This window comes from Alexandromys fortis, unplaced genomic scaffold (genome assembly GCF_014885135.2).
Source record: "Alexandromys fortis isolate MF-2015 unplaced genomic scaffold, M_Fortis_MF-2015_v1.1 scaffold_295, whole genome shotgun sequence".
Taxonomy (NCBI): domain Eukaryota; kingdom Metazoa; phylum Chordata; class Mammalia; order Rodentia; family Cricetidae; genus Alexandromys; species Alexandromys fortis.
The window spans coordinates 503,662-516,932 of NW_026068169.1; the positions used below are offsets into that span (position 1 = coordinate 503,662).

General features: G+C 37.6%; 1 protein-coding gene across 1 annotated transcript in view; it reads right to left on the bottom strand.

The window, feature by feature from the left end:
- Wnk3 (WNK lysine deficient protein kinase 3) overlaps positions 1–13,271 on the bottom strand; it is a 114,383-nt gene that overhangs the window by 71,062 nt on the left and 30,050 nt on the right. The window contains exon 2 of the mRNA XM_050128310.1: positions 11,691–12,350. Coding sequence (XP_049984267.1) covers positions 11,691–12,227 — 537 coding nt within the window. The 5' untranslated portion in view covers positions 12,228–12,350. The remainder of the gene's footprint in view (positions 1–11,690; positions 12,351–13,271) is intronic.

A 13,271-nucleotide genomic window follows, 5' to 3' on the forward strand; every position in this document is an offset into this window, starting at 1 on the left:
AAAAAAAAAAAAAAAAAAAGAAGAAGAAGAAGAAGAAGAAGAAGAAGAAGAAGAAGAAGAAGAAGAAGAAGAAGAAATCGAAAGAAAGAAAGAAAGAAAGAAAGAAAGAAAGAAAGAAAGAAAGAAAGAAAGCAAGCTAGCTAGCTCAGGGGTCATTGCAGAAGACGACAGAAAGATTGTAAGATGTTGAGGATGACTACTACAAAAGAGTGTTTCTAGGATAACAGGGAAGCTGCATATATGAACTCACAGCAGCTGTGACAGCATGCACAACTGTATCAACTGTATAAACGCAAGTCAGACACAGTGGGTATTCTTAGCTATCATAGTAGGTACATTGAAGACATCAGATTATGGCTTTAATTTTAATTAATAATCAACAACCCAATTAAAATAAAGATTTGAAGAGAGATTTGGGGGATATAACTCAGGTATTATAGAAAAAATGAAATGGGGCCCTGATGGAGGAAGGTCATTGGTTAATTATAATAAAGAAACTGCTTGGCCTCATAGGTTAAAACATAGGTGGGAGGAGTAAACAGAACAGAATGCTGGGAGGAAGAGGAAGTGAGCTCAGACTCAATAGCTCTCCTGTCTGGGGCAGATGCCTCAGACAGAAGCCCTGCTCCCCTCTCCTGGGCAGAGGCACGTGATGAAGCAAGCTGCCAGGTCAGACATGCTGAATCTTTCCCGGTAAGACTGATGCTACACAGAATATTAGAGATGGGTTGATCGGGATATGAGAATTAGCCTGTAAGGGCTAGAGCTAATGGGCCAAGCAGTGTTTAAAAGAATACAGTGTCCGTGTAATTATTTCAGGGCATAAGCTAGCAGGCGGCCGGGGTGCTGGGGACGCAGGCCCGCTGCTCATATTACTACAGGGCCCTTGGTGTGATTCCCAGGGAGGGTGAGAAATAGAGAATAATCATTTAATAGGTACAAAGTTTATATCTGAGATGATGAAAACTTTCTAGAGATGGATAGTGTAAGTAATTATAAATCAGTTTGACTATACTTGATGTCACTAAATTAAACAATTAAAATTGAATTTTATGCATCTTATGCTACAATAAAAAATCTTCAGGGCTGGTGAGACAGCTCAATGTGTAAGAGAGCTTGTTGTGCAAGCCTGATGACCTTTTGATCTCTAGAACACATGGCAGGAGAATCAGTTCCCAAAAGTTGTCCTCTGACCTCCATATGCATGCTATGGTGTATGTTAATTCCTCTCTCCCTCTCCCTCATACACACACAAATAATGATAAAAAAAATGGAAAGAATTTTTTAAAAGTGTTCAAAAAACCCTGTGTATGGTGGTGCAAACCTATCATGGAAGTGGGGAGGCTGGACAGGTTAATCAGGAGTTCAAGGCCAACCTGGGCTACATAAAACCCAACCTCAAAAAAAAAAAATCAAAAACTGTTAAGGGACTTAACAAAAGCAAGGAATGCTAAGCATAGAAAATAACAAAAACAAGTAAAATACTAGGTTTTCCTATCTTTCCTAATATGATTAATATGTCCTAAATGGTTCTGCAATTAGCTAGCATCCATACCTGGAAGATCAGATCACACTAAAGAACAATTAATATATTTTAAGCCTTCTGATTAAATTTGTAGAACATAAGTATTTCTTGTGACAAACTCATTTACTCTACTTAATAATTCACCTCTAAATATCAAAGGTAATTACAACTAGGGGTAAACAACTTTATAAAACTTTATAGCTGCTGCCTCAGACATACTGCTAGAGAAAAAGTCCACTAAAAAGGCAGGGTCAGTACCTTTAAATTTCTACTTCTGATTCAGGGGACAGAAAATGTGGTAAACTAGCACCAAACTCAAAGGGAAGTACTTCAGTAGAGATTTCAGCTACTATTGTAATCCTCCTTTGATCATACAGAGACACACAGACACTAGGTAATGATTTTGATAGAATAAACCACCTGTCATTAATAACGAGAGTTTCTGGTGCAAGAAAGGCAAACTAGAGAGTAGTAATAGCTAACAGAGCACAGAGCCATTAAAATGCTAATCTAAAGGCTCGTTATGGTGCTACATGCCAGTAATCCCAGTGCTGAGAAGGCTTAGGCAAAAGAACACTAAATTCTGAGGTCAGCCGAAGGTAATGGGGAGATTCTATCTTAAAAAATAATCTAGTCTATGGAAATGAGCCATAAATATTGCTGTTCCAAAGTTAGATCATAAAGACAATAAGCATAAAGTTTTAGTGTCATATTGCTAATTTATATGGATAGTAAATAGATGTAAAATTCAAATCAAAATTCAACTACTCCACAGTACATTAAAAAGAAATATTATCTTTTTTATAAATGTTAGCTAAATATTTAATCAATTTTAATATGTAGAATAGTAAAAATATACATAAAACCTTTTCTGAGATCTAGACTAACAGCAACACGATTAATCACCATTAAGTATTTTATTCAACATAAGGAACATATATTTAAGAGGGAATGGCTGAACTAAGACTGCCTCCAGGGCACCCTGCTCTAGCAGAGCTACCTAGGGAAGTGCTTTCCCAGGTGCAGCCTGAAGGCACACAGAGTTTACTGAAACTGTTGTCCCAGTAGGATCTTGGCATTATCTACATGGTGTATCTACTTGGCTTTGTAGGCATACAAAAACTGAAATGTTGGGGAGGCCTTGGCTCCAGAAAGCTGCTGATGCCAGGAAACTCATAGCTGTGTCAGGTGTTCCGCTTGGAACTCCTGATCAGGCTGTTCATAAAGTTGTGAAGGTGAAGCCGATGTTTCAACAGGGACTGGAGATGCGAGAGGCAAACAGGGCCCACTAACAGGCTATGAATGCTACAAGCCTACTGAGTTAAGTCAGAATTCCCAAGCCTGTTAGAACCCAGATGAAGCAACCATGAGCCCTGGATATCAGACATTGAATTACAGGGTTTGGTGTTTGCCTTACTAGGTTTCGGTCTTGCATTGGTCTGATCTTTCTTTGTTATATTTCTTTAAGAATCAGAATTCTTTTTAGAAACTGGAATGTTTGACATGTGACACTGTATGGTAGAACTATATAATTTGTATTTTTTTACTTTGCAGATCATAGTTAAGAGACTGATTTGAGTCTCGAAAGAGACTATATCCTTTGGCTTTGTTTGTTTGTTTTGTTGGTTTTTGTTTTGTTTTGTGGGGGGCTTTTCAAGACACAGTTTCTCTGTAGCTTTGGAGCCTGTCCTAGAACTCTCTTTGTAGACCAGGCTAGGCTCGAACTCAGAGATCCACCTGTCTCTGCCTCCCAAGTGCTAGAATAAAGTTATATGCCATCATTGCCTGGCTACTTTGGGGCTTTTTTTTTTTTTTTGATAATGTTAGAACTGTCAAGATTTTGGTGACTGTTAGCAAGGGACTAAACATATTTTACATTATTAAATATGAGATGTTTTAAGTATTGTGGTTTAAAAGTGACGTGTTTGGGTATCAAATTGACAAGAGAGGAATTACAATAGTTAATTTTGATTTTAAGGTTGATCAGATTAAACACACACTGATATCAATAAACACACCTCTGTATATGCCTGTAAAGAGTGATTATAAAGAAAATGAGCTGAGCAGGTTAAGACCTAACCTGGATGTGGATACATTATCCAATTGGCTGGAGTGCAGACCAGATAAAAAGAGAAAAAACAGAAAGCCAGCTGAGGATCAGTCATTCCTCTATTCTCTGCTTCCCAAGCTGCCTTCCAACATCAATCAGGAATTGGACCCACAGTCATGCCTTCCTCATCCCAGTGAACTATATATGCCATGAGTCACATCCAAAATTAGGAACATTTTTTTCTGAAAGGTTAACTATGATCTTATAATCTCACTCTCTTAATGTAAATATCAACAATGATCTTCAAAACTAGATCAGGCTACATGGTCTATTCCTTCAAATGTGAAAGAAATAACAATGATATTAAAGTTATATAAAGTAACTTGTTCAGGTAAGAATATATAGTACAAAGGTTTCAAAATACTACCTATCTACAAAGTCTCCTATCATTGCTTTTTTTAAGTTTTTCTGCAGCATAAATTGGCCACAAACCTTTTATGTATTCTCCGCTTCCTAAGTGATGAGATTAAGGGCACTACTACTACTTTGTCCAGCTCAATGAACGTTCCTGAACAAGAACTTCTTCAGCATTTTACCACTACTGCTTATTATGCTCAAGCATGTCCTAAGCTTTACAAGCATTATTTCTGTGTTTCATTTCTTAAGATGAGTAGTAGACCCTCATTTTCCATCGTGTTGCTATTTTATCTTTTTCCCTTCAATGCTGAAAATTAAACCAATATGATGTAGAAAGAATAATACAGCCAACCACACTTACGTGATATTTCTGACCAAAAATTTAACCTGAAGAGGATGATTTAGACAGAATCAAACCAAAGGATAGTCTACAAAATAATAAGTGTTCAGTCCTAAGAAAGATCAAAGGAATGAAGGATGAAGGCTTGAAGAACTAGTCTAGATTAAAGGAAACAAAAGAGACTAAAATAAAGGCAATATGTGTTTGTAAATTGAATAAAGGTTGGAGAACTTGCCAATAAATACATTATCTCAATAACAGTTGAAATTGTAATTATATGAATGTGGTATGTATGTATATGCATGTTGACCTGTGTAGGCACACATATAGGTGTAAGTGTGGAAGCCTAAGTTTGATGTCATCGATCTTCGTTATATTGACTCAGGGTCTCAAACTGAACCCAGAACTTGTAGATTTGGCTAGTCTAGCTAGGTAGCTTGTTCTAGGGATTCTGTCTTTAATACCAAGCTCTGGAATTACAGATGAGCAGCTGAAGATGCCACATTCTCTGGAAGAGAAAGCAAGGTATAACTGAACTGGAAGTTCCCTCTGTGCTGTTTATCTTCCATAGAGCTGCAAGGAACTATGCAGCTGCTGGAAGAGAACTGTCATCAATAGTCTCACATTGTAGAATATCCTTCATTTTGAACTTGTATGCCACACTGATGAATAGCCATGAAAGACATGCATATTCATGAAGTGTTCCAAACACTAAACATACAGAGTAAAGAAAGAATATTAACACCACAAAGAGCAACACAACATCAGTAAAACCTAAAGACCCTACAACAGCAAGACTTGAACAAACAAACATAGATGATGAAGAAGAAATTGACCTAAAAAAAAAACGTCAGGAGAATATTTGAAACTATTAAAGAGGAAATGAGAAATTACCTCAAAGAAATGGAGGAAGAGACAAACAAAAAAATAGGACATCAGCAAATCCCTTAAAGAAAAACAAAAAAAAAGCAATCAAACATAAAAGAAACTATTCAAGACTTGAAAACTGAAATACATGGGATGTACTCACTCATAATTGGTGTCTAGCCATAAATAAAGGTCACGGAGTGTATACCTGGTGAACCTAAAGAAGCTAAATAAGAAGGTGAACCCAAGTAAAAACATATAGTTATCCTCTTGGCTATAGGAAGTAGACAAAATTGCCGGGGAGAAAATTGGGATCTTGGGGGTGGGGTGGGGTGGGGATAATGGGGGATGGGGAGAGAAAAGTGAGAAGGGGAGGACTGGGGGAACTTGGGGAAACAGGATGATTGGGATAAAGGAAGGTTGGATAGGGGAGCAGGGAAGCACATATCTTAGTTAAGGGAGCCACCTTAGGGTTGGCAAGAGACTTGAACTTAGAGTGGCTCCCAGGAGCCCAAGGCGATGTCCCCAGTTAGTCCCTTGGGAAGCTGAGGATAGGGAACCTGAAATGACCCTATCCTATAGCAATACTGACGAATATCTTGCATATCACCATAGAACCTTCATCTGGTGATGGATGGAGATAGAGACAGAGACCCACACTGGAGCACTGGACTGAGCTCCTAGGATCCAAATGAGGAGCAGAAGGAGGGAAAACATAAGCAAGGAAGTCAGGACCGCGAGGGGTGCACCCACCCACTGTGACAGTGGGGCTGATCTAACGGGAGCTCACCAAGGCCAGCTGGATTGGGACTGAATAAGCATGGGATGAAACTGGACTCCCTGAACATGGTGGACAATGAGGGCTGCTGAGAAGCCAAGGACAATGGCGCTGGGTTTTCATCCTACTGCATATACTGGCTTTGTGGGAGCCTAGTCTGTTTGGATGCTCACCTTCCTAGACCTGGATGGAGGGGGGCAGGGCACCCTGACTGCTCTTTGGACTGGAGGGGGGGAGGGGAGTGGGACGTGGGAAGTGGGGGGAGGTGGAAATTAAAGAAAAAAAAAGAATGGCCAAGATCAAAAACACTGATGACAACTTATGCTGGAGAGGTTGTGGGAAAAAGGGAACACTTCTGCATTGCTGGTGGGAATGCAAGCTTGCAGAATCCCTTTGGATGTCAGTGTGGCGATTCCCAAGAAAATTAAGAAACAACCTTACTCAAGATCCAGTAATACCACTTTTGGGTATATATCCAAAGGATTCCCAATCATGCCACAAGGACATGTGCTCAACTATGTTCACAGCAGCTTTGTTTGTCATAGCCAGAACCTAGAAACAACCTAAATGCCCCTCGATTGAAGAATGGATAAGGAAAATGAGGTCCATTCACACAGTGGAGTACTATACACCAGGAAAAAAACGACAGCTTGAATTTTTCAGGAAAATGGAGCTAGAAAACATTATTTTGAGTGAGGTAACCCAGACACAGAAAGGCAATTATCACATGTACTCATTCATAGGTGTGCTTTAAACATAAAGCAAAGAAAATTAGCCGACAAGCCACAGTCCCAGAGAACTTAGACAACAATGAGGACACTAAGAGGGACTTACATAGATCTAATCTACATGGGAAGTAGAAAGTATAAAAAGACAAGATCTCCTGAGTAAATTGGGAGCATGGGGACCTTAGGGGGGTATTGAAGTGGAGAGGGGAGAGGCAAGGAGGGGAGCAGAGAAAAATGTAGGGCTCGATAAATATCAATAAAAAAATTTTAAAACAAGAGGGAAAAAACATGCAAAAAAAGTACTTAACATAAAAGAGGGCTGGGAAGCCTGATAAGGGGGTGAGCACTTGTGGTCTTGAAGTTTCAATTACTTAGAATGATAGCATAGGAGTCACTTGAGCCCAGGAATTTGAGGCTAGCCTAGCTAACTTTGTGAGAAATCACCTAAAAGTAAGAAAAGAGGAGGCAGAGATTCAGACCTCTAAGCCCTTCTTAAGAGTGGGTGTAGCTCTTATTCTTCATCAAATAAGCTTTTTGTTTGTTTGTTTTTGTTTATCGATGCAGGCTTTCTCTGTGTAATAGCCCTAGCTGTCCTGGAACTCGCTCTGTAGACCAGGCTGGCCTCAAACTCACAGAGATCCGCCTGCCTCTGCCTCCTGAGTACTGTGATTAAAGGTGTACACCACCACCACGCAGTAAAAATAACTTACGTTTTGCATCAGATGGAGATGATTACAGAAAGCAGGAACTTGTCAAAATACAGAAAACAACTGACTTTGGGGTACCCAGCCCCAGTTACTACATCTATAACATAACATTTACACTGAAGGTTCAGAGAACAGCACAGAGGGGCAGAAAAAAATTGTAAAAGCCGGAGAACTAGGAAGGTGATACAATATTGTGTCTTCTATATATGACAGGGAGACTACACCCTTGAAATCTCAACAATATGGATTCCTAAACAAGACCTGAACAATGGCAACACAACTTGGCATGCTAAGTTTAAAGATAATAATATATATGCATATAAACAATACAAATGGATTTAGAAGATTACATTTATATATTTATATGTGTAGTAATATAAATAAGAGGGCATGAATTTGAAAGGGAGGGAGGAAATGGGAGGGGTTGGAGGAAGGGGGAAAATATGTAACTACATTTCTTTTGTTTTTTTCAAGACAGGGTTTCTTTATGTAGCACTGAACTCCCTCTGTAGACCAGGCTGGCCTTGAATTCAGAGATCCTCCTGACTCTCCCTCCCAAGTGCTGAGATTAAAGGCTTGCACCATCACTGCCCAAATATCATAATTTTGACACATGTACATAAAACTATAAATGATGGAATACCCTCTTTGACCAGGTTACTTAATATGCGTAAACCTCAGATCTGCTATCTGGAAATAATAATCTTTACCTCATATAACTGTTGCCAAAATTAAATAAAATAGTAAGATTTTTTTTCTTTTTTACAGGACTTCTGGAAGAACAGCCAGTGCTCTTAACCAGAGCCATCTCTCCTAAAATAGTAGGAATTTATACAAGTGTTCAATTAAATTTTAATTTTATGATAAATGCAAAGTATATAATCCCATTGTTACTAACTATACTAAAACACCTCAACTACAAATTCCTCTATAGTTAAATTTTCAGAAACTTAACAGCATAGTGAGGAAAGACCACATAAAGCTAAGAGATAGTGGCAATTGATAAACATAGAAGAAAAATAGGAAATAGAAACTTGCTATTTGAGGCAAAAGGATCAAAAGTTCAAGGCCAGCTTGGGCCAACAAGTTCCAGATCAATCTCACAAAAAGAAACAAAACCAGAATGCCATAATTACACTGTAGATTACCTATGTAAATACACCAGAGAGCACCAAAAATTAGTGATTTAAATTCTTAGCGTACTTTACAGTGTCAAAGTACATACTCCTAAGATACATACTAATCTAAAAAGAAAAAAGAATAACTTTATAGTAAGAATAATCTGGTAGATAATACTGTAGTCAAGAGATCAAAATTACACTACCATTAATATGTAGCAACACCATGTATCCCCTGCTATCACAGACTGAGTTATCACTTTTGTGGTAATCTTGCCAAAAATGTGGAGTTTAGCTACCCAACCACGGTAATGCATGTTGTTAATACTAGCATTTAATAAGCAAAAGGATTTTATAATTGTGGTTAATATGGTTTACTTAATGAGTTCTTGGTCTTTGAAGACTATACAGTGAGACCTCATCTCTGAAAGAAAAAGAGAAGAGGAGAAGGGAGAAACTGTTAGTACCCTTTCAAGGAATAACTTAAAGAGGAGGGAGAACATGTAAGTAAGCACAGTATAGAAACGTGAATATGATCATAGAACTGAAAAGAGGAGTTTTTGTGGGGAAACTGAGATACGTTAAGTTCAATATTTTAGTTTATAATATATCTTTGTAACTTGAAAATCACCTGAAAATAAATACAGAAAGAAAAATGATGTAGTAAGAGAGTAGTACTTCTGTTTTTTCTACTTCTAACCTCTCATTTCCTTTGAACAAACCCATACTTAACAACCCTTTCATCTTTGCTAATGCCAATCTCCAAGGCTTCTTCATATACTGACTATAAACTCCTACTATAAGATTTATGAAATCCAGCTGTGTCTGCTTTTTGTGTCTAGAGCACATAGTATAAGTCTGGCACATTGCAAGGAGTGTTTATTTGTTGAGAAACCAAAAAAATAATGACAACTGTATTAGCTTGTATTAATTTATCACTATACTAACAAATTAGCATAAACTTAGTGGATCAAAATACAGACATATTATCTTGAAATGAGAATCAGAAATCTATAGTGAATCACACTAGATTAGAATTCAGACAAGAGCACTGTTTCTTCTGGGGACCCTAGGCAACTGTTTAATTCCTTGCCTTTTCCAGCTTTCTAGACTATCTGCATCCTTTGACTTGGTGACCCAAGTTCTGTAACAGCATCACTCCAAACTCTGCTTTGATTCTTAGATCTTTCTCAAATGATTGCCAACTTACCTGTCTCCTTACAAACACTGGTAATTAGATGAACCAAAATAATTTCCCTATTTCCATCTCTAATAGTCTCATCTACAAAGGTACTTTTAACAATGTAAAGTTCTAAGGATGAAGACATGGACATCTTTGAGTTGTCATTATTCAACCTACTACACATACCAATTTCTTTTTCTTTTTATAAAAAGCCTATGCAACAAATAACTAAAAGCAACCTATACTTAGTGACTGTCTTATTCAATCTTAATTTTGTGGTTTGTTTTCTGTTTCTATTGTTGGTTTTGTTGCTGTTGTTTTGCGGAAGGGTCTCACGTAGTCAAGGATGTCTATGAACTTCTAATCCTCCTGCCACCACCTCCCCAGCACCAGGATTACAGGTATGTGGTATATGTGTGCTGAGATTGAACTCAAAGCTTTGCTCATGCATGTTAGGGCAAGCACTGTGTACTAAACTGAGCCATAATCCCAGTCCCAATCTTAATTTTAAGCATCCCATATAACACTGAACTTTCTCATGAGTTGACTGAGGTTATCAAGGCTTGTTCTCCTTATATTTGACCTACATCTGCCGGAAACTATTCTCATTTTAATACCTTCTATGCTGCTTTCTCCCTCATTTGTCAATAGTACTACACAAAAAAAATCTATCATAGAACAAAATATCTGGTAATTTAGTTGTTCTCCCCATTTTTTTCTTTAATTTTTCCTCACTAAACAAACTTGAGATAACTAACCTCTATAGCTTCTGGTGATTTCACATTGCTGTAAATTTCAAAGGCATGAGGACAGAATATTAATAGAAGTTTTAAAAGAGTAAAGAAAATCTTTACTATTTAGAAAATATATGAATTTCATGTTTTTTGTAAGAAAAAGATAAAGATAGATACTATACTCACTACACTTCTATCATACACTTAATTATGTAGTGCAACAATCAACCAATGAGACATATAAACTCAGTTCTTTTTTTATTTATTTTTAAACTCAGTTCTTAAAATGAGATATGAATGAGAATTTGGGGAATTTCCTGAAACTAATAAAAAAAAATTCCCAAAGAATGTCACAACATAGACTTTTTCTTTTTCAAAACAGGAAAGGAAAGCAAGCATGATGGGTATTTGCCTACGATCTTAGCACTAGAGAGGTTGAGACAGGAAGAACATTAGTTTGAGCCCAGCCTAGGCTACATACAGAATTCAGGGCCAGCTTGGGCTACATTGGAGACTTTGTCTCAAAATGGCAAATGAAAAATGGTAAATATAGAGTGAAAATTAGTTGTATTTCCAAAGGCTGGGTATTTTTTTTTTTATAGCTCAGAGGTAGAGCATTTGCCTAACATGTACAAGGCCCAAAATTTGGTCCAACCATCATAATCTAAATAAGCAAATGAATGAATTAGACAGAGAGAAGCAGAGTATAATTCAACAATAGAATACTTGTATAAGGCTTTGGGTTTATTCCCAGCACTGCAAAAATTAAGATAAAAGTAACTGGGGCTGGAGAGATGGCTCAGAGGTTAAGAGCATTGACTGCTCTTCCAAAGGTCCTGAGTTCAATTCCCAGCAACCACATCGTGGCTCACAACCATCTGTAATGAGGTCTGGTGCCCTCCTCTGGCGTGCGGGCATATATGCAGGCAAAACACTTTACATAATAAATAAACCTTTGAAAAAAAAAGTAACTGACTGGAAATATATCTCACTGGTAGAATTCTTGCCTAAGATGTAAAAAGGCTCCAGATTCCATCCTCAGCATTGCCAAAAAAAAAAAAAAAAGGAAAAACAGGGAAAGATAATTTTTAAAAAGCTTGCCATGGGCTCCTAACAGATTAGAAAGGAACATAAATTCTAGACAACAGTAGAAGGGATCTTCACTTTTCTTCAACCTGGATTACTCTGTCAGTCAAGGCAGCTAAACATGGAATTCATAAAGCCAAGAAAATTATAAACCCACCTGTAGTTCACACCAAGCAACTTCAACCCACGTTTCAGTGTCCAGTCCTTTATATACTGTCTTAAATGCTCCTCTTCCCAGCTCTATATCAAATTTCAGGAACCTGCCACTAGGGGAAGTTGCTACAGCCTTCATTTCTGCTTCTTCTTCCATTTCCTTTTCATTTTTGTCCTTGATGCAATCTTTTGAGGATTCTGAGGTTGCTTTTGAACACTGCTCATATTTAACTTCTTGTCCACCTCTCAGCACATTGGTAGGAAGCTTATCTACTCTTGAAATGTTTGTTGCAGCCTTTATTCTTTCATCTCTAGGGGAAGATTCAGCAACTTTGTCATCTTCAGTCATCTCAACGCTCTTTCGGAAAAATCTCTTTCTTTCAATGGTTTCCCCAGCAGCAGAGAAGGTGCTTGTTTTTTCCTTCATTTTAGCTTCTACAATCAGAGGTGCAGCAATCTGAGCAACCCTGTTTTCAAAGGAAACCCCATCAGGTTTCTCAGAATCTTCTGTGCTAGTTGGCTCCCCAGAATCAGTAGCCATTATAACTAAGGTTGGCACTGAACTTTTTTCCTGTTTCACTCTTCAGTCAGTCCACTTACATCTCAGGAATCAGAATTCTCAGAATACACTTCCTTTTATGTGGTCATATATTCCCATAGCAATCTAAGGGAGGAAAAAAGATAATTTAATGTCACCCTACAACAGAAATCATTAAGGGGAAAACAAGGACCTGATTTTTAATTGCTTCTTTCTTAATAAGTTTATTCTTGTTTCTGTACTACTTAGCAACTAAGACTCCAGGGACTATGCCTTATTTAATATAGCTACAGTGACTAATATAGCACTTGGCATATAGTTCAGTAAGTCTCATATGCAGAAACCTAGTTCTCAGCTCAGCTCAATCCACCAAATTCAATACAGGTATCCAAATCCTGAATTCACTTAGCTATACATAGTAAGTAAAATTGCATGATTTCTATAAGACTTTTGTGTAAGCTTCTAGAAATCATCTAATAGTAGTTTCTTTAATTGTAGTAATATATATGTAGAATCAAATTTCCTATTTAACTATTTTAAGTGTATGGTCACAATGTTTTGCTATCATCACTTGTTGAAATTTTTATCATTTGTGTGAGTTGGTTCTCTCGTGCTACCTTCATGTGAGTTCCAGAAACCAAACTCAAGCTGTCTGCATGGTAAGCACTTTATACACTGAGACATCTTGCTGGTCCTATTATCAATTCAGTTCATTCCCAAAATGATTCATCATCTTAAACCGAAAATCTATACGCATTATAAAAGTGCCCTATCCAACTGAGTGCTATGGAATGCACCTACAGTCTTAGTTAAGTAGGAAGCTGAGGATGGAGAATCACCCAAACATGGAAGTTCCAAGCTGGCATGGACAAGCAACAAAACTAATTTCTAAAACAGAAGAAAAGCAGTTTTTAGGGGACTGAGAATGTGGCTTACTAGGAGATGTATGCTTTGCACATACAAAATTCTATGTTTGATTGCCAGAACTACCAAAAAAAAAATCTTAACCACATCTACCCCCCAATCCACATTCTACTCTCTATTTCT